Below are 26,915 nucleotides of genomic sequence, written 5' to 3'. Positions count from 1 at the left end.
AAATTTCCTGTAATTTATTTTTGACTTATAATGTGTTTGTCTAATGTTTGTATAATGTTACACCTAATTACTTTCATCTTCACTGTGCTAATTCTGTAATTGGCCTTACGGATGTTGACTTGGCACATAAATAATAAAGAATTGAATTGAATTGAAATAAAAAATAAAATACAATAATTTTTAATCAAGTAAATATGAAAGTACTCCAATTCCTTCTCTCAGATTTGAAACAGCATCTGAAATTGGGAAAAGGACGGGGTTACGTGATAGAGAATTTTCCTTCCTGAACTGAAGAACAACGTTCAAGCAGTGTTCAGCTGGAGACGATTCGGCTGAATGCTGCTTGCACTAGCAGCATGATTTCGACTTTCATTGAAATGTTTTTAAAATTAAGGGGGGGGGGGAAGTTCTAAAGTTACCGAAGGACAAAGATATCTTGAAAATGAGAATGGATAATATCTTTTTGGTCGAAAGGCCCAATGCGTCATTTCATGCGCAGCAGCGTTTGATACGGTGTGACGTAACTACAGCCCTCAAGATAGTTAAGACATGACAAGCTGCTCTGTTAACTGATTATGTTTGGTTGTCCCGGAAGTCACCAGTCTCTGCAGGTCTTGTGCTAACTGCGACCAGAACCAATAAAAATGAGAAGGTACCTGCTTTGCCTGTAACCTCGAGAAATGTTAGCAATGCACTTGTGGCTACTCACGAATACTTCATTGCGGTAACAAACTCAAGAAATTGAAGAAAATGGTCTACAATGCATTACAGTCTGAGAGGAAAAATGTCTGGGGCACGGAGTTCCACCTCCAACCCAAATAACGTGAATAGGCATAAAACTAAATGCACTATCGTTTCTCGAATCTCCCCCGAAAAGTCGACCGCATACGGAAATATTTTTGTTGAAACAATTGAAATTATATTAGCTTACGTGCATCAGGTTGAAGATAAAATAAAAGTCTTATGCTTACTTTCACTTGGTCTCTAACATTAAGGGTGCATGTTCTTTCAATTTTATATATATTACTGTATACCCAACGGAAACATGGATTGATGAATCCTTCTCCAGTCATTTTTTCATTATTTTTCTCGGAAATGTTTATTCTGTATCAATCTAACAGAACTTCGGACAAAAAATTAGTAGGCGTTTGAAATTCTGTATTTCAGTATCCTGTTGCAAATCTTTAACCAAACGTCTATGTATTCACAGTCAGTCTATAATGCAACAATTGTTGTATTCACCAATTAACACTCACCACAATATGTTTCGGCCGTATATGGCTATTGTTGCCGGTCACGGTAGCCGAGCGGTCTAAGGCATGCACTGTCTTCGCTCGCTCGGAAGCCGTGATCGTGGGTTCGAATCCCACTCAGGGCATGGATGTTTATGTGCGTTTTTCTGTGTTTGTCTACAGGTAGAGGCCTTGCGACGACCTGATCACTCACCCAAGGAGTCCTACCGAATGTTTAAGATCTAGTAAACCGAAGTGAAACGGAGAGTTTCATGGAGGTAGGCCTAGGCCCAAATTGGGGCTGTAGCGCCACAGAAAAAAAAATGGCCATCTTTAGGTGTTTTAATGCGTCCAACTGTTACACTGCTCTGAAGTGTGCTAAAATCGCGCGTTGCAGTCACTTAAAATAACATAAATAATTACTTAAAATCCATTAAAATTTTCTATTAAAATTTTTCTTAAAATAATATTCCAGCTCATAAGGGGTGTCGTCAGCTTGTTTAGAGCTATGTATTTATCCAGAAAGTTTGTTTCAGCAGCTGTTTTTCTGTTCATTTGCCCGTTGTTTTGCTACGTCTGCAATATGCCCTTGCTTGTGTGTTGTTCCCTCTAGCAGCGTGTGGTGCTGTTTTCACTAGTGAACAGAAAAACAGCTGCTGAAACAAACTTTCTGGATAAATACATAGCTCTAAACAAGCTGACGACACCCCTTATGAGCTGGAATATTATTTTAANGGCCTAGGCCCAAATTGGGGCTGTAGCGCCACAGAAAAAAAAATGGCCATCTTTAGGTGTTTTAATGCGTCCAACTGTTACACTGCTCTGAAGTGTGCTAAAATCGCGCGTTGCAGTCACTTAAACTAACATAAATAATTACTTAAAATCCATTAAAATTTTCTATTAAAATTTTTCTTAAAATAATATTCCAGCTCATAAGGGGTGTCGTCAGCTTGTTTAGAGCTATGTATTTATCCAGAAAGTTTGTTTCAGCAGCTGTTTTTCTGTTCATTTGCCCGTTGTTTTGCTACGTCTGCAATATGCCCTTGCTTGTGTGTTGTTCCCTCTAGCAGCGTGTGGTGCTGTTTTCACTAGTGAACAGAAAAACAGCTGCTGAAACAAACTTTCTGGATAAATACATAGCTCTAAACAAGCTGACGACACCCCTTATGAGCTGGAATATTATTTTAAGAAAAATTTTAATAGAAAATTTTAATGGATTTTAAGTAATTATTTATGTTAGTTTAAGTGACTGCAACGCGCGATTTTAGCACACTTCAGAACAGTGTAACAGTTGGACGCATTAAAACACTTCAAGATGGCCATCTACGGCCGGAACATGTTGTGTTAAGTGTTAATTGGTGAAAAGACAATTGTGAATACATAGACGTTAGGCCTTTGATATTTAATTGAAGTTTCTGTAGCAATTATCGGTGTTTGATTGTAGACTGACCTAGAATTTTATGAAGAATGTGTATGGGTATCTGTTATGATGATTGATGATCATAACTTACGTATTCAATTCAATATAGGATACCGATGGGAAAGCCAGAAGAAGAGAGACCATTAGGAAGACCAAGACACAGAAGGGTGGACAGTATTTCAGTGGATCTTAGAGAAATAGGTCGGGATAGTATGGTTTGGTTTGGTCTGGCTCAGGATACGGACCAGTGGAGGGCTCTTGTGAACACGGTAATGAACATTCAGGTTCAATAAAACGCTGAGAAGTTCTTGAGTGGCGGCACAATTGGCAGGTTCTCAAGAAGAGCTCAGCTCCATGAGTGACTGAATGAATTCCAAACGTTATCTGCCGTCAGGCATACTGATTCATCGGCAAAATTTGTATGCGTCTCACAGCCGGCGGTGCACCGGTCGCCGTGAAGCGCAGAGCCGCGAACGGATGAATAAAATTAGGAACTCCGTTGTAACCGTTCATTCTGATTGGAGGACTGTTGTGCATTAATTAAATCTGTATTAAGTTAAGATTACAAAATTACAAACAAAGAGATCCGGCAGATAGCCAGCTCTTACACGCGGAAGGGACATAGTTCAAGTTTTGCTATGTGGACAGGAAGTAACATCTGGTACTTTCCTGGAATTCTGGCAGTTTCAGCAAAGTCGGAAAGTCTTTGGGAATTTGAGAGCTGACCGCTTGGGACAGCTATAACTTAGAAGTGGGACGGCCGGAGCCTCATACCCTGATCGTAATGCATCAAGGGGCTGTCAACCTTAGCGTCAGGTCAGCATCTGCCAGAATCACATAGCAAAGCAACATGATTGGGAATTCAAAATTTAGGGAACTTCCTAGATTGGAAACTTAACCAATGGCAGAAGTGGAGGAGTGGATTTCTCTTGGAGTCGGGGGTTCGTGGACCTCAGGATTCAGAGAAAGTACATTCCACCTCGAGGAGTCTTGATACAACTTTCTGCAAAGTCGGACACAAAATTTACAACTACGGCCCTTCCGTAAAGTATTATAAGTAAAGTTCAAATTAAGTACTAATACATTCAGTTGTATTCCGTAAGCTGGAGGGAATTAAATGACCACTAAGTGCAACGACCGAAAGAGGTGTGCGATTGTAGTGAAAGGTTCTTCCTGCCCTGCCCGAGCCAGACCCGTATAAGATCCGGGATAGGAACTCAGCTCTACAAATTACTGAACAGAACCCAGATACTCCCGTCTTTACCTGCTCTCGCGTACCAGCTCCAACAATCACAATTCTCCTCCCTCCCCACCTAACTTCTCGACATCCACGAGAAGAAGGAGTACGGTGATAAGTGGAGCACAAACGTAGGCTAAAGGGAGGACGGCAACACCCTGCCGTCCATGTGGCCTGCTCTTTTCAGGCTTTCTGATTACGGGTATCTTTAGTGTCCCCCAAGCATTTTGTTTATTTCATTCATCACACACTCTTTGATCGAATATTCTATTAATATTTGGTGAGGAGTAAAAATTACGAAACTCCTCAGTATGCTGTTTTCTTGATCCTGTTTTTACTTACTCTAACTTTGTTGCAAATTTCTACCTGAGGACGATGTTATCAAACACTATCGATCATGCCCTTTCTTTATCGAGAGAGGTCAATTGTTAAACACACAAAACATAAAAAACAAAACAAACTCCGTGGCTTAGTCCGCAAGCGAACCATACCGACCTAGCGACCGCCGCTTGTCGGCTAAGCTAGTGCCAACTTTAGCGGATAGAGGGTGTCGCGTGGTCAGCGCAACGAATCCCCACGGCCGTTAATTTCGGTTTTCTAGACCGGAACCTCTACTTTCCCAGTCAAGTAGCTCCTCAATTATCCTAACGCGGCCGAGTGGACCCCATTTCAGAAAATCTGGTAGCGCCCGGAATCGAACCCGGGACCTCTGGATCCGTAGCCAGGCACACTGACCACTAGACCACAGAGGCGGTCTCACAAAACATAAAGTAAAATTAAAGTCTTATGTTTATATTTTTATCCATATATATTTGTATAGAAGATTGAATATCAGAAGCTCTGAAATGAATGATGACAAATACTTCCATACATAATCTGCACTTAATATTTTTGTAAACATAATTTTTACTTGTTACTGTCATTTTAAAATATTGCCACGCGTAGGGTGGTACTCGTGACGAAAATAACTGGTTCTACATATTTCGGATGATTGGATTTTTCAGCACTTCGGTTATACTCTCTCTTAATTATAATTAGGTGATTTACACAAATTACAGTTCACCGTTACACATGCACTTGGATTCTCCGTCTTCATTAGTCGTCTCCTGGCAACGGATCTCAGCACAGAAACTAGCACTTCAAATCACTATGAAATCTTGTTATTTCGAATTCGATCACTCTGTACTCCTCTGTCCCAATCTGTACTCGACTAATCTTCGCAATTTACTAAGGACACGCCTCATTCTCGTCCTTGTACTCTCAACTGCTGAACCCTCCTGGACTCCTTTCCATGACGGCTTCATGTCCTTGACTCACGGGTTCTCAGCTATGACTGACTAGCAAGTTAAAGTCATATTGCGACTGACGGCCAATCTTTCAGTCATGGGGCTCATGAACAGATGTTTATTATTGTTTGACAGTTACGGTCTTCTTTTTGTGGGGCGCCCTCTCTGGCGAAAGACGGGCCTGTCTTTTGCATATGCTGCTGACTCTTGATACCGCAGTTTTTCTCGGGTCCAGAGTCCCTTGGTAGCTCGAGACCATATATTACTGTCTCAGATTTGAGCCTTCACTTTTCGTCGCCTCTTACGACTCGGAGGGTCACGGTGGAGGTATTCGACTACTAACTGGAAACGACCTTTACTGGCCCCTAAAAAATTTCGACACGGACCACATAGAAAATATCTATTATTATAGACGTGTTTACAGTTCTGTTGTTTAGCACTGGGCATGGCGCGGACCACAGTGAAAACAAGTCACGTGATAGCTGTCTCGCCAGTCCATTGGGGGGCTGATTTTTGCATAACAAGCTATAAACCTTCGTCCTGTTGTTACGTGACCTAGTGGGTCCCGTGTCGTAGATTTACGCCACGTAAAAGATCCTCATGTCTCTAGGAGACTTCTGAGCAAAATTAGGCAAACTTTCCCGCCCAAGTAGTTTCCAATGTCTCCGGTAGATGGGGAAGTATCGGGTACCACTGCCAGCCTCGCTGGCTGAACGGGGCTGATAGTGAACACCAGTACCGGAAGGGTATGGCGACTGGTAGAATATGAAAGGAGGACGTACAATAGACTATTAGTCGCGGTGCATGGGGAAACCCACCCCCTCTAATAATAATAATAATAATAATAATAATAATAATACGTGACCTAGGAATATACTATGTACCAAGAATCTGTCTTCGCGGGAAATTGTTCATCAACCCGTTGCCTGGAAATAGGCATAAATGTAACAATATTGAGTCGTTACCGCATTCTAGAACTGTGTATTAGCCGTCTTCAAGTTACGGTTTTGTTCTGCGTGACTGTGATATGATATGACCGTTTATTTAGGTTTTTATGTTATTTTACATATTTGTAGTTTATTTAAGACATTGTCTGTAATTTATACTACACAGCGCCGAATGATTGCATGAGAGTGAATAGTGAATTGAAAAGTTGTCATAGTCTAATTTTAGTGGTGAAACTGAGGAACACCACGACAAATCTGAGCCGCTTTCCACTTGAACCAAATTACACGTGAGCTCTCGCTGTAATGGCTAACCACTCTTTCTCGAACATGAGAGAGATTCTTTGTTTATCGTCTTGATATTTCGGCAAATGTTCTGGTACTATGTCATCGTTATCAGCATAGAACAACTACTAACGCGATGGAAGATATGCAGTTTTTTCACTCACTCATTGAGCTGAGCCCTTCTTGAGAAGCCTCCACTTCTGCAGCTGCTCAAGAACTCATAATTTTATGGAACCCGAAGGTTCATTACCGTGTTCACAAGAGCCCTCCACTGGTCCCTATTCTAAGCCAGATCTATCAAATCCGTACCATCTCATCTTATCTCTCTAAGATCCACTTTAATATTCTCCACCCTCCTACGTCTTGGTCTTCTTAGTGGTCTCTTTCCCTCTGGTTTTCCTACAAATATCCTATTTGAATTCCTCTTCTCCCCCATTCTCCAATTATCATTCTTTATTTATTTTCAAGCTAAATCCAGATAGTGATGACATTTACAGCGCAACCGCAGTCTTCCTGTTTCTTGTTTTAGCTATTAAGCTCGTAGAATGGAGGGAATGTTATGTAACAGAAGTGTGACTCGATGGACTCCAAAGCATAGCAGAATAGTAAATTAAAAGGAACTCCATACGGAAATTTTTCGTATTGTGTTTGTTGCATCCGTTTCAACTACTGCGCAGATAAATGAAGAGCATATGCATTTCTTAATTCACAACAGAACCCACACTGTTAACAGGTAGACCCCCCCACCCACGTCACAGGAAAAGATATGACGTTTACTGCTTGCATGTGACTTGTATGTGGAACCGACTAGTACCAATATTGACTGCTCAAAATGCAAGGAAACACTCCAAAGCTTCTGGCAGCGCAGCAGAACTCTACTGACCATTATTTCTTGTTTATGGTCTGAGTTGAAATGTTTCAGAGCTGATCTTTCGATGGACTGGAGTAACACTGAATATAGATACAAAATTCGGGATGAAAACCGGATGCGGAGCAGAGAGAACAAGACAGAATCCTCGCCAAATTCTGTTGTCTACACTGAGAAGAATGTAATGTTTTAACCTGTGCTAATTTCATGTTTTTATGTTTAATAAGTATCGCAAACTGTCTGTGAAAGTGATGAGTATAAATATAACAGTTAACCGCCATAAGATCTAAAACATTTCTTTGGTTTCGTCGTGAACCAGGTGAAAGTAACAGCCTATTTCTTTAAGGTTCACTTCAACAATATTTTGACATTCCACATCGTCCTTTTAGAAATCTCTCCAACAAAGTCTCATATGCATTACTTTTTCCATATGCGCCTTACAAGTCACGTATTCTAACAGAGATTTTTATGCTCTTCATGCCTGGCTTACGATGTTACAAAAACGTCTTAAAAAACAGGAATCAGTCAATTTTATGTTAGTTCTATCACCAAAATAATAAAGTTTTACGAAAAAATATGAAGATAATATTTGGGCCCAAGAAGGAAGAAGAAGAGGAAGAGTGAATAGGTTGCGTGGGTATGAGTTTCACTCAGAATCGCTGGAGTTTCGAACTTTGTCCATCGTCCCCTATTCTAAAAACTAGAACATACGTTTCGGAAATTGGATCTGTTTCCGTCCTCAAGTGAGGGGGGAGACAACCATTCTCTTGTGTCCCTCAGAAAGAGGGACTCAAATGGACGTAACAGAGTACGTGTCTCCCCCCATGACCTGAGGACGGAAACAGATCCATTTTCCCAACGTTTTGCTTTCTAGGTAGTTACTATAGGATTCTCACGATAGTGTATAACACACAGAGATACTGGGTTTTCGGACTTTATCCATCGTCCTGGTTTCAAGATAACTAAGAAAAACACGACGTTTCGTTAACTGGATCTGTTTCCGTCATCAGGTGAGGGAAAACAGCTATTCTGTTGGGTCCCTAGAAAGAGCTAGCCTCAATCCAGTTTCCGAAACGTCCTGTTTTTCTTAGTTATCTTAAAACCAGGACGATGGATAAAGTCCGAAAATCCAGTATCTTTGTGATTTCTAGGTCTTAGAACACCGGATGACGGACGAAGACCAAAATCCTAGTGATTCTGAGTGCTATAACCACTGTCAGAACCCATTAGAAACTAGGAGATTCACAATTCTTACTCATCACGTAATACGATTACAACGATTAAGCATGGACGAAGGCCTGGCAGGACAAACAACACGCATCAAGAAGCGAGAAACAGGCCTACTTGAAGCTGTAATTGAAAAATCTCAAGATTAAAGAACACGTTGAAAATACTAGCTTATCTGGGAAGACATTATCAAATTCGATAGTAAGGAAAGTGTTTGTGAAATAATGGACCGGCTCGAAATACCCGTTGCTGGGGAGAGGGCTCAGTGGTTTGTTTCACTCGTACGAACATTGCTTTATATTCTAAAATGTTTAGTTACCTTTCGTGTTATGAGCGCCCTGCTTTACGTTTAAAAAAATGAACGTAATGCAAATTTAAATTTCTACATTTCCGAATGCATATTTCCATTCCTGAAAATTGTTTCGGCCAATTATCACATATAACAGAATCATCTCTTGTTTGCACAACAAACACCCTTATAATTGTGTTGTTTCCGTGAATTAGTACTAACTATTGCTGTTTATTTTTCTGTACGTATCTTTGGATACTAATAGTAAATTGTACCCCCTCCCCTCACAGGGTACAGCAGTTACCCTGCAGACCAATATTGTGCCAGGTAATTGGCGAAGTCTTATGGCCGTGCGCAACCCGCGTCTTCTTCAGTTGTGCACGGCGTCTTGACGTCCTGACGTCACGACGCTGCACCGCGCTGATGTAGTCGAATGAGAGCCGCAGAGCAGTTCAGGTGTGATTATGGTGTGGTACTGCACATTCGTCTGGCTATTCAGCCTGGGATTTCGGGTTGAAGGCAAGGAACCTCCAATAGTGAACATCCCAGGCCAGGGACCAATTTCTGGGAAGGAAGTCTCGTTGTCGAGGTCGCAGAAGGCAAACGTTTATCTCGGAATTCCATTTGCACAACCGCCCAAAAGCCCACGGCTTAAGCCGCCGGTTGTGGATCCCCTTCCCAGTTGGACTGAAGTGAGAAACTCGTCATCATTCGCCCCGGCTTGTCCACAGGACAGAGACGCACTGAGGGAGCATGAGTACATCTTGAGCCAACTTATGTCCGAGCAGATAGAAGCGTTAGAATTCAGCGAAGACTGCCTGTACCTAAACGTCTTTGTTCCCGACGGTAAGTGGACCGGTTGACTAATTTCCTAGAAATATTTTTCGTTTCCGTCAACACAACAATTCTTTAAGAGGCATACAAATGAATCTTTATATAAAAGTCATATATCTTAAAGGAACGACATGTTTCAATCCATATTGGGTCACGAAAAAGTGGATCTATACTTCCAATCCCCTATATGCCTTCATGGCTTAGTGTTTACTTCGTTAAGTACAGGGACAACTTTATTTTTAACTTTGTTGTATCATCATCAGTTTTCGGTTAATTTTAAGGTGATGAACTTGTGCCCAATATGGATTCATATTTTGGGTTGTCTATATATTATACAATATCACATTGTAGTTAGTTAGTTAGTTATTGGAGAGGGTGGGTTTCCCCATGCACTGAGACCTGTATTGGTCCATTGTGCTTCCCTCTATGATTTCTACCAGTCTCTATATCCTACCGGTACTGGTGCTTACCATCAGTCCCGCCCAGCCAGCGAGACCGGCTCTACTAGCTGAGAGGTATCTATAATGCTTCCCCCATCTACCAGAGGTATTAGAGACTGCTGTTGGGCGGGAAACGTCCGTAATTTGGCTCAGTGACCTCCTTTGGAGACATGAGGTTCTTTTACGTGCCGTAAAGCTACGACACGGGACCCACGGCTTAAAGTCCCTCCCGGAGGACTTGTTCCCTGAATTTTTCCGCCCTTAAAAATTCGACGACCTCCGCCGGGTATTTGAACCCGCGTACTACGAGTCATGAGGTGGGAACGTTACCTCTAGACTACGGAATCACACTTGTAACAAGATATTCAGGGTTATGTACTACTTGAAAAGCAATTGGGCTGAGACTGGATACATCCAGTAAGATGTTAAATTAAAGCTAAAATTGAAACTTATTAAAATTACATTATATAGGTATATATTATTTCTCAGGTACGTTGGAAGTTCTAGGTTAGATCTTCTTTGGGGATTATGTATCTGCTTATGAGACTGTTATCTCTCGTTTGATTGGGGTTGTAAGGTCGGTGTGGTAATACTGTTACTGAGACGTCATCGTCTTAAAGTACAAAATATTCTCTTTTTTTTTCAATGGATGCATCTTATTGTGTTAAATATATAAATGTCTTTATTAAAATCCGTCACAACACAGCAACAAAGCAGTTGATGTTTAACAGTATTTTGCTACATGTTTCAGCTTTTTTATTTGCCTGATGATGGCTTTCTAAAAAGCCGAAACATGTAGCAAAATACTGTTAAACATCAACTGTTTTGTAAGATTTGAGGTTTTGACGGCGGTGTCTATGAAGAAAGCAGTCTTCTGGGATGTGGCACGTGTAGATGTGGTCTGTGTAGATGTGTGTAGGTGTAACTGCGGTCTGCTGGGATATTTCGTACATGGACACCAAAATTTTCGGAGGAAGATGATGTTTTCTTCTGCATGGTCGATCCATGGCATTTATTACTGTGTATCAAATTACAGTTTCTCGTCCCATAAGACCTTAGTTTTAATATTCACTTCCCTGAGAATCTGATATCAGAGGGTCGAGTTCTGCTCAGGTTATGTTGTTATGTTGAGATGTACTGTGCAGGTACGAGCATTAAGAGGGCCCATAGCTCCCGTAAAAAGCTTTACTAAGTACTTCGCGGATCAATATTTTCAGAATTAATTCTGAATCTAAATAGATCAGAGGGTCGTATCTGTGATAGCTAAAGAATAAGACATTTTAATATCCAGTCAAATTTTCTTTATTCTTTTGTAAATTTTGCTCTAAGTATTCAAAACAATATCAACGTTCCCTTGATAATCTGCTTTTCTGTCCACTTGCTATTTGTAGATGTAATCAATTTCCATGTTTAGTGGTGGTTATATTGAGGCAAAATATTTCCCTCATAACTTGTTATCGTCTGTATACTTATATGGGTTTTCTAGAAAGAAATTAAGAAATTTTCTTTCTGTGAGGTTTTAAAACGAAAAGTTGAAACTATCCCTGTAACACACCATGGAGGTCCATGGGGTTCTGAGACGTCGAGGCTCCCACAGTTTCTAGACAGTCGGCTTATGCTGTAGATGGCGTCAAGGTTGTCAGCCTTAAGCCCCAGCAGCCCTTTACTCCCAGGAAGACTCACAGTACTCATTTTTGTTTGAGGCTAAGTCGACCCCATGGGCACAGTGCGGCTGTAAGAATTAGGTAAATTAAAAAATAAAATGATTTCTTCGGGAATCGAACTAGCAACACTCGGGCTTGTAGCGTAGTGCCTGAACCAAATACCCTAGCCAGTGCCCCTATTAAAAAGAAATCGTTAATATATTCCATTTTCAAATTAGATTACTACTTACTTACTTACTTATGGACCTGAGCCCTTCTTGAGGAGAAGCCAAATCTGCGACTACTCAAGAAATCCCAGCATTTTATGGAACCCGGAGGTTCATTACCGTGTTCACAAGAGCCCTCCACTGGTTTAACCCAAGCCAGATCAATCCAATCCATACCATCCCATCCTATATCTCTGAGATCCATTTTAATTTTGTCCACCCACCTACGCTTGGTCTTCCGAGTGGTCTCTTTCCTTCTGGCTTTCCCACCAATATCCTATATGCATTCATCTCCCCAATTCGTGCTACATGTCCTGTCCACCTCATCCTCCTTGACTTGATCATTCTAATTATACCTGGAGAAGAGTACAAGTTATGAAGCGCCTCATTATGCAGTATTCTCCAACCTCCTGTCACCTCATCCCTCTTCGGTCCAGATATTCTCCTCAACACCCTGTTCTCAAATACCCTCAGTTTTCAAATTAGATATCAGTAAAAATATATAGGTTAGCTTGAGAAGAGTAATGACCCTTTAAACAATATTTGCTACACATGGCAACTGGTTTAACATTAAGAACCTGTGCTCTTTCCCCACACACTCTGTGTGCGAGTTTCTTATGAATAGGAACATCAATTATTTCAGTGCCAGTATGAAACTGAAGGTGGCTGACAACCTGAAAATCTGCTGATAGTGAATTTAACCATCTGATCTTTATAATGAAGACACAATGTGTTTTCTTTTGAGTTGAAAACTGAATATTTAAGTAATGTTCAGAAGAGATTTGTGCATCAAATTTTAAGAGAAATTTATTCGTACTTAATACACTTGGCCGTCGACTTACGAGCGACTTCCGTTCTGACTGACAGGTCGTAAGTCGATCTGGTCATATGTCGGCCATATACTTATTAACAGTATTTTTTAACCTTTCTAATCTTTTTGTCATCTTTATAATTTATTTTTTAAACTTATACATTTTAATCATCTTTTATTTTTCATTTTTTTTGTGGTCGTAAGTGCGGCCGGTCGTAAGTCGACGACCAATAGTAATAATATTAACAATAATATAGTTGAAATAGTAGTGGTGGTGGTGGTGGTGGTGGTAGTAGTAGTAGTAGTAGTAGTAGTAGTAGTAGTAGTAGTAGTAGTAGAGTAGTAGTAGAATCAGTTTCAGTATGCATTCCTTTCGAGTCAATTTGTGGAGGCAAAGTCAGTAAAGCGTGTGAAATTTTAACAAAATATGGCATGTTCTAAAGTTTCGAGCATCTGTAACGCCGAGGAATACGAAATGTATGCTCAGGAAGAAGATAAAATATTTTTCAGGATTTCAGATTTTTCAAATTCACTAAAATGAACCTGTATCAGAACGTTCAGTTTTTAACGTATTGCGTCAATAAAATAACCATAATTACCGAGGAACTGTACGATTTTACCATAAAATAATGAAGAATTTTGGGGTTTAAAATGACCTTCTTTAAAACTATCTGATATTCCATCTTACATGCAACATGCCTTTAAAACTTCATTTAAAAGTTACTACATATACATAATGAGTCTTTTAAGCTAATTTAAAACCACACTGTCCGCTACATGTTTCGACCGTCATTGGTCATCATCAGGTGTTTTGAAACTGTTGGTGGAGACCGCTGTGCTTGCGTTTTGTGCTTCTAATGTTCGGTGTGTAGCCTCTTCATGTATTCATGTTCCCATCGCGCTGGGTGTTTCTTCCTGCTGCGTAGTGTGCTCAGGAAACTTGTGTTTCATGTGCAACAGAATGCTTACAACATAATTTGCATACATATCTATTTCCCCATCTTAGATTCCGTAGACTTGTTATTTTAACTAACTCTTCTCGGTTTCAGATTCATCATATCTTGTGGGCTATTAAATACTATTAGACCAAATTCCACCCAAGGAAATTTCAAATATTAACATTTTTAGACCAAGTAATAGACAAATTGACTTGAAAGGATTCTGACGATGGTGTATGCTGTACAGAACTGTAAGGTTTATTTTGGACTCTATCCATCGTCTGGTATATATAAGACGATGGATAGAGTCCAAAATAAGCCTAATAGTTCTGTAAAGTAATAGACAGTAATTCTGGCGTCGCCTCATAAAAAACTACTAAACATCAGAGGGTGTTAAAGAAGCTATTTATTCTATTTTATAATAGTGATGTGATAGGCTGGAGATTTTATGAACAGCCTGTAACTCATCTTAAGTGAAGGTGTTAATGTGTTCATAAGATCGCGAATAGCAAAAACAAGAGGAAGGCTAAACGTTTTATGAATGACTGTGAGCAAGTCGGGGACCTTAACACATAAAATAAGTCAAAAGAATTGTAAACATGATTCTTACAGTTCCACATTGCATATGGGCACGGACGAAGAAAAAACAGAAAGCTAATAATGAAAATGACAACTAGCAACGGTACCCTTGAGTTAAAAAATGAGCTATTAATAAGTGATTTGTTATTCTTGATATTGTCACGTAGTATGTGTGACTCCTGTGGTTCTGTATGGGTGTGAAACTTGGTCTCTGACATTAAGGGAGGAACACAGACTGAGGGTGTTTGAGAACAGGGTGTTGAGAATATTTGGACCGAAGAGAGATGAAATGACAGAAAGTTGGAGAAAACTGCATAATGAGGAGCTTCATAACTTGTACTCTTCTCCAAGTATAATTAGAACGATCAAGTCAAGGATGATGAGGTGGGCAGGGCATGTAGCACGAATGGGGGAGACGAGGAATGCTTATAGGATATTGGTGGGAAACCAGAAAGAAAGAGACCACTGGGAACACCAAGGCGTAAGTCGGTGGACAATATTAAAATGGATCTTATAGAGATAAGATGGGATGGTGTTGATTGGATTGATCTGGCTCAGGATAGGGACAAGTGGAAGGCTCTTGTGAACACGGTAATGAACTTTCGGATTCCATAAAGTGCTGGGATTTTCTTGAGTAGCTGCAGGATTGGCAGCTCCTCCAGAAGGGCCCAGCTCCATGAGTGAGTGAGTGTGACTATAAACGGGGTTTGGAATGATAAATTGATTTATTGATCACTTATACACTCACGACTCGGAACTGTAATCAATTACAGGGCCACTGCTAATATCCACAATTGACAATTACCACAGCATCGGTTAAGCCTTTTTCCAGCCCTCTGTGTTTTCACCAGCTGTTCCCTAGTAACGGCTTCTAACAGTGGAGATTATTCAGCTTCACGGGCTCAGTTTCTCTATCAACAGCCTTCCCTGCAGAACTGCCTAACAACTGACTTTTTCCCTTCCTTACATCTCAGCACGATCCACGTGCCAGCACCCTGTTTCCATTGTTTTGGTCCAACTATTGCATTATTAAGAATCTGCTGCCTAGCAACGGGAACATGTTCACCGAGACGTTGCTCGAAAGCGGTCGTTGTTTACAGATTGAAAACTAAGCAACTGGTCTATAAGCTATAAGCTATCTTATAGAAAATGAACAAAATCGTGGGAATTTTAACACTGTAATTAAAATTTAAAGTGTTTTATTCATTTTAGATCTTTCATAAAGTGAAGGGTGACGCTGTAGAGTAGTTGGTTGAGGCACTGTGCTACAAAACGGAAGGTCGGGGTTCGAGTCCAGATGAGGTGGATTTTATCAATTGACCTAATCATTCCAGCCGCACTATGGCCGTGGGGTCGACTCAGCCTCTAACAGAAATGAGTACCAGGAATCTTCCTGAGGGTTAAAGGGCGGCCGGCGCGTATGGCTGACACCCTTACCGCCATCTGTGAACCAACTGTCTAGACAAAATGTGGGAGCCTCGAAATATCACAACCCTATGGGCCCTCACGGTCTGTTACACGATAGCTTTACCTTTTACCATAAAGTGAGACCCTTAGCCGTCGCTTATTTAGCGTTTGCTCAAATGCAGTTTTGAGTTTGAAGACACAACTGACCCAACCATATTCGAAGAATGGAGGAAGAAAGTTATATAAAACAAGTATAGAACACAAGCCAGAGGTGGGAACCCTTTCAGGAAAACTTGGACAAGAAAATTATAAATATCTTGAGCCAACAAAGAGGAAGAGCACAAACCCGTGACGCCGAGAAAACTAGAGGAGGTCTCTATTGTCATGTTGTGGAAAGCTGTTACTGTTGAAGATCATGATTGATTCATTTTGTTCTATGCAAGATTTTTATACTTAGCGTACTTAATGAATCTACTCAATTTCCTAAAAGATACATTTATATCTCTCATTGTACATCATCATCATCATCATCATCATCACTTCGCAAAAAAAAACAACGCTCCTTGGCTTTAGTCCGCAAGCAAACTATACCAACCGAGCGACCGCTTTGTTGGCAAAGTTAGTGCCAGAACTGTCTTAATACTGATTGCCATAATATACAATGTATCTGTAAAAGGATAAAGCAGATTTATTCCCAGTAGAGTTCATTTAGCAGGAAGAGCAGCTCTCAGCCTTGTACCCAACCCTAGACCCGAACTAAGCAGAGCACTGACCGGAAACTCCACAGCTAAATCAAGGGACCGGTGTGTTCTCGTTCGCTTATCGTTCTGCTAGATCTGAATACAAAACGTAAGTGAGTGACTAGCTTTAAATATATGATAATATTAACGCATTCCTAAAATATAATGGCAACTCCATGGGACATGAAATGCAATAAGCATACTTCCGTTTTTGAGCCGGTAACAATGGTACATACCATTATCTCACGAATTGAGGAGGTACAAATATTGTTTTCAACTAATATTAAGCTCGTCTTCTTAAAGATAAATACCAGCTTACAGCTGTTAACTTCAAAAAGACAAATCAGTTCGTGAGAATGGCATATCATTTCCGTGTACAGCTATGAAATTTCTGGGGTTGAGGGGTTACAATAATTTTCATTTACGTATTATGGACATTCTTTCGACACATTTTATGTGTAGCAACTTATAAAGCCAAACACACCCAGCCTTATTTCAGGGTTCAACACTCTGAATTAACCATGATATTAAGTACATACAAGTATAGTTTCAACAGGATGCCGCGCCATAGCTCAAGCGGTTAGTCGCTGGCTTCCCACCGCGGCGGCCCGGGTTCGATCCCTGGTCTGATCAAGTGGGATTTGTGGTGAACAAAGTGGTGCTGGGGCAAGTTTTCTCCGACTACTTCGGTTTCCACTGCCAATCTTCATTCCACCAATTGCTCCACAATCACCCTCACCCATCATCTGGGGCTGATACAATAGGCCAGAAGAGGCCGCAGTTCAAGGGACTTAGTCCCACCCCGCTAGCAATAAAAATAGTTTCAAAAGTTCCCCATAGATGGCTCCCTAATATTGAGATTTAAATATTTTCCTAACTGTGAAACACATAGGCCGACCTGTGTGACGAATTTATTGTGACGTGTCACGAAACTGGGTGAGTTAACCGTACGAGAAAATCATAATTGTTTCTGTACTTGATTTGATAATATTCAAGTTCTGATAAAACTGATTTATTTTAATTAATATAAATTCCTTTAACATAACAATATTTTTTTTTAATGCTAGTGGGATGAGTACGTATAAGGGGTGGCCTTCTCGGCCTTTGCACCGCGACCTACAGTGGTCTATTGTACTTCCCCTTTTGATTATCCCCTCAGCAATCCTGCACATCGAATGAAGCGTAGGATTTTGTACGTGGGGACGTAGAAATAGTCACTTGGTTCCAAAAAGTATTGACCCAAGTGACGTAATCTTATATAAGCTAAGGCCTCACATTCACACAGGATATGTGTGGCTGTTTCATTTTCTTCTTGACACCTCTTACAAGTGGGACTATCACTTAGTCCCAGTTTGAAGAGGTGTCTTTTGAGGTGACAGCGTCCTGTATGTAGTCCTACCGCCCATCGAAGCTGGTTCCTGTTTAACTTCAACAGTTCCTTCGCTCTTTTAGCTGAGGGTCCTCGTATGAGTCCCTTTGCTTCCCTGAGTCCAGTCAAGGATCCCCAATATTTCTTGTGTTTCATATTTGTCCAGTCCCTGATTGCCTGTCTGGCAACTCCTATAGAGATGCCACAGGCTGGTTCAGGTCCTATGAATGGATGTTCAGCTCCAGTCTTAGCCAATTGGTCTGCTGTTACGTTTCCAGCAATACCCTCATGCCCCAGCACCCATATCAGTTGTACCCTGTTATGTTTGGCCAGTTCCTTGAGGGTTTGGTGGCAATCCCAGACCAATTTTGAGTTGATCTGGTGTTTGTCAACAATTTTAAGTGCAGCTTGGCTGTCAGATAGAATGTAGATGTTCATATTTCTGTAGTTCCTATCTAAATACTCCATAATACATGCCTTAATGGCATATACTTCTGCCTGGAATACTGCCGTGTACCGCCCAAGGCGGAAACTAAGTTTCCGCCTCGTGCCATGGCAGTACACACCAGCTCCAGTGCCCTTATTTATCTTGGAACCATCTGTATACCAAATCAGTCCCCCTTTTCTATCGGGCCGAAACCCGTCGTCCCATTCACTCCTGTCAGGAAATCTGACTGTGAAGGGTTTTTCAGTACATGTCTCAGTGTCATTATGTCAGACCCCATTTGTAATATGGGTTCTTTTTTTGTGGTCTGAGTTATATATGCATGGCCGAAACCATCAGATCAAGGTTTCCATTGATCACTGCAGTGGAGACGGTAGATTCCTGCCCTGGCCTCTGCCTCCAACTGTAGATGCAGTGGGGGGAGTCCAAGGAGTGTCTCCAGTGCAGCTTTTGGAGATGTCTGAATTGCTCCTGTGATACCTAAGCAAGCCAACCTTTGCAATTTGCCAAGTTCTGCCTTGTCCATGTCAGTCCATTGTTTAATACTAGTCCAAGGTACTTAACATTGCTGGAGAGCTGGATCATCTTATTGAAGAGGGTCGGTTCCTTGAGGCCCTTTATATTTCTCTTCCTGGTAAACGGGATAATTACCGTCTTATTCGGTTTGATGGAAGGACTTGTTCTTTCCCACCATCGTTGGACCATGTACAGAGCTGTTTGAAGACGCTCTGATACTGTCGAAAGGAATATTCCTTTTATGAGGATTGCTATGTCATCAGCACATCCTACTGTATAATACCCATCATCATTAAGTCCCCACAGGAGATCGTCAATGACCAGGCTCCACAGCAGAGGCTACAGCACGCCCCCTGCGGACACATCCTAGACGCGGATGCCCCCAGGGTTTCTCGTGACAATGTAGCAGCTATGGTTCAGCTTTCTAGCATAGCACTGATCCACCTGCATATTGCAGGCTCTATGCCATGCTTTCCAGTGGGCTGTTTGATTATACACGTATCAAATGAAGTTCTATCGAAAGTTCCCTCTATGTCAAGAAATGCTCCTAAGGCAATATCCTTGTGTTCAATCGCAATTTATATGCGTGTTACCACATTGTGTAGTGCGCTTTTGGTAGATTTACCTATTCGGTAGGTATGCTGGTTTCGGTGTAGAGGATATTTCCTCAACGTCTCAACCCTGATATGCCTATCCACAATTTTCTCTATCGGTTTCAACAGGAAAGACGACAGGCTGATAGGACAATAGGCCTTAGCCTCTGTGTAATCTAGTTTCCCGGGCTTTGGGATAAATGTCACCTTAACTTGCCTCCATGCCATTGGGATAAAACCATATGCCAAGCAGGCTCTATATATGCGGCACAGGTGTGGCTCTTAGAGTTCTGCCCCATGCTGCAAAAGTGCCGGCACAATTCCATCTGTTCCCGCTGACTTAAATGGTCTAAAAGTATTCAGTGCCTAGCTGATTTTTGATTGGTTAATTATGACTTTGGCCATGTTCCAGTCTATCCTGTTCGTTTTGCTTTGGTAAGTGCCCAGGTTTTACTGATCCTGTCCGTCGTCCAAATTATCAATCAATTTTTAACCAGGAAAGTGAACCCACAATAATTCATTCAGTATCTCTCTTCCTGTTTGAGTATACTGCCCGGTAGGCAGCTTAGTCCTGTTGACCCTCTTGGTCGACTCTTTTGCCATGATCCTCATGAGACTAGTACCGCCTGGTACATCACTGATCTCCTGGCAGTGCCTCCTCCATGAGGATCGCTTTGCTTTCCTTATATCTTTGTTGTAACAGGTAAGGGCTTCCTTGTAGGTGTCCCACTGCCCTGTTCTTCTAGCTGTACTGAACAGCCTCCTCGTTTTGGTTCTAAGCCCATTCAGCTGTTTACTCCACCAGGGCGCTCTCCTTGGTCCGCGAGTGGTCTTAGCCGGACAATTCTGATTAAAGGACGAGATAATAGCCCTTTGCAACTGGTCAACGGACCGATCAACATCCTTTATTGTGCGTATATTACGCGAGATGGCCTCCAGATTTACCTTTAGGTCGTCTTTGTAAGACTCCCAATTGGTTCTCTTAGGATTCCTATAAGTAGTTTGATGTACTGTGATGTTACCTATTTTAAAGGATATATATCTGTGATCCGATAGAGACGGCTCATCAGATACATGCCTATGTTGTTTGTCCCTAGTGTCATATCAGTAACCTCCTTCCTATTACAAACCTCAAAGATATGTTGGTTACCATGGTTTAGAATATTCAGGTTCGAATTCCATAAGGCTCTCTCCCCTTGGGTTAGTACCGGTGCTCCCCCACAAGTTGTGGTGCCCGTTAGCATCACACCCAATGATGAGTAGCTTTTTCCTCCTACAGCAGTAGTCTGTGATGTCCCTCATTTCCTTAGTTGGTGCTGGTTCATCCGAGTCGTATGGAAGGTAGACTGAAGCAATAATCAGCTCCCTGCTGCCTCCTCGATACGTGTATGTTATCCTTACCGCTGTTGCATCCCTAGAACAGAGCTCCAGGAAAGGCAAGGCATTAACATGTTTCCTGATATAAACACATGTTCTTGCATTATTATTGGGTACAGCAGAGTAAACTGTTCCCCCTTTATTATTTAAGCCCCTTATATGACCCTTGTATAACCAAGGTTCCTGAATAAGTGCTATGTCAGCCTTACCCTCAGCTAGTTGCTGGCACAGAGTTGATGTGGCAGCTTTGCTGTGGTGTAGGTTGATCTGAAGAAATTCCATGGTGTTTGTATGTGCTGTGTGTGTGTGTTTGTGTTGAGTGTATGTATATATTAAGTGTGTGTTTGTTTAGTGATCTCTTTCATTTGGGGAGGGTTCAATTTCAATCTTATGTTCCTCCCCGTCCTTGGACTGGGTTCCGTGTGAACGGGTCCCCTGATCCGCTTTGCTTTGGTCATCCGGAGTGGGTGGGTATCTCATCTCCCTCCCCGTGAGAGACCGTGAGGTTCTGCCGGGCGCTGAACTTCAGGATCATTCAGCACCTTAGCAGTCCCCTGTGAGAGTCCTGTAAATATTTTGTAACCGGTCGTCTGTATAACAGTATGGGAGTCCCGGTCTATGAATAAGATAAGCCTCTGGCCTTTCGACTCAGATTGCTTATCGAGTACCCTTTAGTTCCCAGTAGAAAGTCCTGGATTGTGGTCTGCGGTCCATTTCAGCAGCTTTTCCTGATTCTGGGCAATTTTGTCCCTAGTGCGGAGTGCCACTTTAACAGGCTTGGGCAGGTTCCTGGCATCAGTAGCCTTCAGCGTGGTCCCTGATTCCAGCATGTGATTGTCAATGGCTTTGGTGAGCCATTGACCAGACTGTTGGTTGGCGCATACATAAGTAAGTGCACCTGCCACTAGTCTGTAAGATTTCAGGTGTGGTAGTTCTCCCTTTGGAGTCCTACGTAACACCTCCCCTAGTACTTCAAGAATGGAACTCTGGTCATCTTCGGTAATTTTATCCTCAGGATAAGTTTCCTTGAAGATAACTACCTGTTTATTGGTCAGAGCTTCCTTGTAAGTCCCTGGTCCCTTAGAGTGCCTGGGCCTTTTCGGAGTTTTAAGGGTCCCGGTAGGGGTTTCGCCATGCTTGGAGGAGCCTGCATTTCCTGGTTGCTGACTGCCCCCTGTCCCTGCTTTGCTTGCCCCAGATCTTGCCTTCTTCAACTTCCGTCTAGCGCATCCGGAAAGTGTCTTCTTCGCTAGACGGGGTCCATCTACTCCAGAGAATAGGTGTCCTCGTCTTTCTCCTGGTGTGTTAGAAGTACTAACTCCCTGCAGTTGTGTGTCTGTACTACTGACTCCCAGGAGAGTAGTTTTTGGTATTATCTCAGGCAGGTTTTGAACCACTGGTTCGTCCCTGCCTTTGGCTGAAATTTCAACAGCAGTTTCGCTGGTTGCAACTGGGCCCTTTAATGGTTCACCAGAGCCTCCAGCCTCCTGCTGAAGCATTTCTTGTAGGGATGCCGTTGGAGGGGGGAGTCCCTCTTCAATTCAAGGTTTTCGCTGTTCTTCCGCGCCCTCTGATGCTGCTGGATCTGTTTATGATCGTTGTCGTGATCCAGCAGCATCAAAGGGCGCGGAAGAACANTTTAAAATTAGAACTAAAGATTTTATTATGGTGCTATTACAATAAACTCAAAATTAACGTGTGTGAAGTAATCTACGGGTGGACAGCTATCAACGAAGTAGAAGTTGATAATGACAGGGAGAGTGTTTTAGATGTTAAATTTTGAACTGGGTGCAGTGTGACAGCGACGTGAGTGTTATACACCTGATGATGGCCGTCTGAGGCCGAAACATGTAGTGTAGGGAGCAAGATCAAAGACACAAGAATATATTGTTTGCACTTGAGACGGAGGTTATATCATTTATAATAAGTTGAACTTTAATTCACGAACTTTTAACCGATAATAATAAAACTGGTTGGAAAGAGCTGGACACAGTGGGGAGTGTGAGTGAGATGAGACTGTGAAACAGGTGTAAGTGAAAGTGTGACCAGTGACATGAATTTAACTTCGATTCACGAAATTTTAACTTTTGACAATTAAATTAGAATAATATATTTTAACTTGTGTTTTATAAAAGAACTTGATATATTACTGAGCGTAAGTCTGGATAAGATACAGGGTCGAATAAAAAGCGAATGTGACCGCGTGTAATTATACAGCCGTGTTCGTACACCTAAGATTGACCTCTTGAGGTCGAAACATGTAGTGATAATAAAAAACGTGTTGTGTAGTCGGTAAATTGACTCTAATATTGAATTCAGTGGTGTCTGACATTCATAATTATGTTATTTGTAATTAAACACAGACTTTCGGCTCCTATCTTCTTGGGGAATTACGTGTAAGTTATAGTTTATTGTTCTTACATGTGGAATTCATTTTCATTGAAGTCGAACATCATACATCTTGCAGAATTGCTTGCTTTTTGGACTTTTTTTCGTCGTCCGGAATTCTAGGAAATAGAAAACACGACGTTTCGGAAACTTGATCTGTTTCCATATTCAGGTGAGGAAGGAAGGCACCTACTCAATTGGGTCCTATAGAAAGACCTAATCTCAATCACTGGAGTTAGTTAACATAGCTAACTTCATCAAAGCCCAAAGATTAAGTTGACTTGGACATGACTGGCAGCCACACGCCATAAGAAAAAGAGGCCGACCTAAGAGTAGATGGAAAGATGACGTAAGGCTTTAGGAATTTATAACTGGATAACTCGCACACAGAACAGAGGTAGTTGGAAGGAAATTGTTGAACAGGTCAAAGCGTTCAAGAAATGAAGCTGTCGAGCCTTATGAAGAAGAAAAAGAAGAAGAAGGAGGAACTCAACGGAGTAGGTGTCTTCCTTCCTCACCTGAAAACGGAAACAAATCCAATTTCCGAAACGTCGTGTTTTCTATTTCCTAGAATTTCGTATGATGGAAAAAGTCCAGAAACCCAGTAATTCTATGTGTTATCCACCATCGTCAGAAGCCTTTAGAATCTGATCATACATCTTGTTAACGCCGTTAAGATTCTGTTAAGTTTATACCGAATCTGAACTTCTATTGGGTCATCGCGTGAATAGAATTCGAACATGAGTAAACTACAGCTTGAATGAACACTGTTCGCTTCTCCCGAAACTTCTTCTGTTTCATGCTACAAGGGCGACTGCAAGAGCAGTGTTTCCAAATAGAGGTCGCTCCTCATTCCGAAGTCATGTACAGGTGTATCATGCAAACTCAAGGTGAAATAATCACTTCTTTTTAAAACATTAAATCGTATGGAATAAGAGTCATGTGTAGTCATATTTTACAAGTAAAACGTTTCTTCTAACTTCCAAGGGATTTGTTTACGAACAATGTTCAGCTAATAGAGCACGCTGAGGCTGATTATCAAGTTAAAAACTTATATTTATAATTAATATTATCTTTAAATATGATCACCTAAGACAAATTTAAGCCGATCACAGTGGCCGCGTGTTCTAATGAATGAATTCTCTTCCCTCACTCGAACGCTGGGATCATGGGTTCGAATCCCACTCAAAGGCATGGATGCTTGTGTGCATTTATTCTGTGTTTGTATTGTTTTGTGTGTAGGTAGCGGCCTTGCGACAGGCTGAGCCCCCGTCCAAGTAGTCCTATCTGCCGTATAAAAAGCTCAAGAGACAGAAGGAGCTACCAAGACTCAACAAAAGGCTGTAGAGCCATAGATAGATAAGACAAATTTAAACATTAATTTAAAACCATACCTCATTTCTTTTTAAGGTCTTTATTTATTGACTGTGTCCATATCGAAGCTGCGAAGGGTCGGATAATAGGATGATCAATGTCTATGGAGCTGACAGTCAGATGAGAAATGGCAGAGAAAACCAAAGTAATTGGGGGAAACCCCGCCCTAGAGCCACTTTGTCGATCCCAAAACCCAGAAGACCTGACCTGGATCGAGCGAGGAAACACCCTGTTGGGAGCCGACGGGTAACCTCCTGAGCTGACACGGCTCCATACATCATTCAGTTCTGACTGATATGTCATATTATTCTGCGTAATAGCATTTCTGTGCACTACAAAGGGTATATTTGACTTTTGACATGTCTGACTAGAATCAGATTCGAGATATGTTATGAATTATCTTGAGATCTTAGATTCTCATGGCGGTGAATATTGAAATCGAGGTCCTCTTGTATCTTCAGAGTGTAAGATGGAAGAGGCTGGTTCCTCCGAAAAGTTGGCACCCATCTGCCAAACTACAAACTGTCACATACCAGAAGACCATAACAGAAAAGAGGACTAAGATCAGGTTAAGTGTATCTTTATGTGATTTTTTACAGGACCTGTCCCAGCAGAGAAATGGCCTGTTGTGGTGTCGTTTCATCCTGGGAACTTCAGCGTAGGAACCACAGCTTTATGGGACGGCTCAGCGCTCGCTGTGAGGCAAAAGGTGAGGGAATCGACATCACGCCCAGCCATTGCATGCCATCAGTTCCACTTGAAAGCAGGGTGAGCACAAATGATGTTCACAATTTCGGACACTTAAATTTCACGCAAGAAAACTGCATAATGAGGAGCTACATAAATTGTACGCTTGGATGAAGTCAAGGAGGATGAGATGGGCAGGACATATAGCACGAATGCGGGGGAGGAGAAATGCATATAGGATATTGGTGGGAAAGCCGGAAGGAAGGAGACCACTGGAAGGACCAAGGCGTAGGTGGGTGGACTGTTACTTAGTCCCAGTTTGAAGAGGTGTCCTTTGAGGTGACAGTGTCCTGTAAGTAGTCCTACCACCCATCGTTGCTGGTTCCTGTTTAATTTCAACATATCCTTCGCTCTTTTAACAGAGGGTCCTCGTATGAGTCCCTTTGCTTGCCTGAGTCGGGAATCATTATAACTGTGTGGGCAAGATTTGATTACGTATTTTGACAATTCTAGCCTAATTTCCGAAAGTTCGGATGTGTTATATTGCCTGATTCTATTACATTCATTTTCCGAATTTGTGAAGATCATCTGTGCTCACTTGACACATAGGTCTGCTTATATACTGCTTCGTATTGCCTTACAAGCATACTTATTACTGTATTTGTAAAATTGTATTTTACTTCATTTTACCGTCAATGCACGTATTTTGAGCTGTGCAATATTTTATTTAAAATACACTACGTGTCTCAAGCTATTTGGCAGTCGTCAAGCGGTAAAATATCAGAAACAGTAATTAGTGAACTTTTTTTTCTCTCTCTCTCTCTCTCTTATTACCTTATTGGTCCAGCTGTTCCTATTAGTTTCACGTTCTGTATTTTGAGAAGGGCGGTATATTTTTGTTTGTAAAATAATTACCACTCATTCAAAATTTAAATGTATAAAGGTAAAAGGAAAGTTAAAGTGATATTTAGAATGCAAAATACATGTATAAATTATGATTATCTTAGTGAATACTTCCACCGTAGCCCTGAGAATCGTAGGAAGCGATGAAAAGAGAACCCAGTGTCTGAGGGTTATATAATTGGGCCACCATGTTCTTGGGGGGATATAAATACGGGGACCTGGTCCTCCAGGTTTGTGGATGCTAGAATCTGAGAAAGTAGAATGTGATCATGAGTTCCGCGGGACTGGGATCTGAGAGTGACTGAGCTGGCGAGGACCAGCAGCAATTGTAAACGACAGACCCATCCCCTCACCAGAGAGGATGTAACTTTAGAACTATGATCGCAAGTGTTCAGTTGAAAAAAAAAAAATAGCTGGCCGTGGGTCTCAAGGGGATTGGAGCCAAGACAAGCTGATTGGCGACAAACCGCCAGTCGTAAAGTGACTCTGACCCTGACTCTGACTCTGACTCTGACTCTATTGAGACAGAGAATAGAGAGGGTCTCTAGAGATGCCAGCTGAATGATTAAAAAAAGATGCAAGAAAGGAATTAGGTTCATGTGTGCTGCAGTTACATTGAGACTGAAATAATTACTGTGTTGAAATCCGTTTCCAAGACACGACTAGTGAAGATTGAGAACCGTATTATATGTGTAACGGTGAGCTGTGTAGTCTGTAGATCAGCGATAACGCTGCATTGCTTGTAGTTACAAGTTGAGTGTGTAAGTACAATAAATCGAATCATTCAATCCAAACCCGTCCCATAGTCACGCACACTCCGAAATACGTGGCAGTATCCAAGTCGTCAATTTTTTGT

General features: G+C 41.6%; 1 protein-coding gene across 1 annotated transcript in view; it reads left to right on the top strand.

Annotated features, from left to right (window-relative positions):
- Positions 1 to 26,915, top strand: part of LOC111863410 (fatty acyl-CoA hydrolase precursor, medium chain) — a 57,396-nt gene that overhangs the window by 22,697 nt on the left and 7,784 nt on the right. The window contains exons 2-3 of the mRNA XM_023849713.2: positions 9,079 to 9,634; positions 25,069 to 25,178. Coding sequence (XP_023705481.1) covers positions 9,253 to 9,634; positions 25,069 to 25,178 — 492 coding nt within the window. The 5' untranslated portion in view covers positions 9,079 to 9,252. The remainder of the gene's footprint in view (positions 1 to 9,078; positions 9,635 to 25,068; positions 25,179 to 26,915) is intronic.

The sequence above is a fragment of the Cryptotermes secundus genome, unplaced genomic scaffold (genome assembly GCF_002891405.2).
Source record: "Cryptotermes secundus unplaced genomic scaffold, Csec_1.0 scaffold792, whole genome shotgun sequence".
NCBI lineage: Eukaryota > Metazoa > Arthropoda > Insecta > Blattodea > Kalotermitidae > Cryptotermes > Cryptotermes secundus.
Note: the sequence above shows the minus strand (reverse complement) of the source record. Positions and strands in the feature narration are given on the sequence as shown.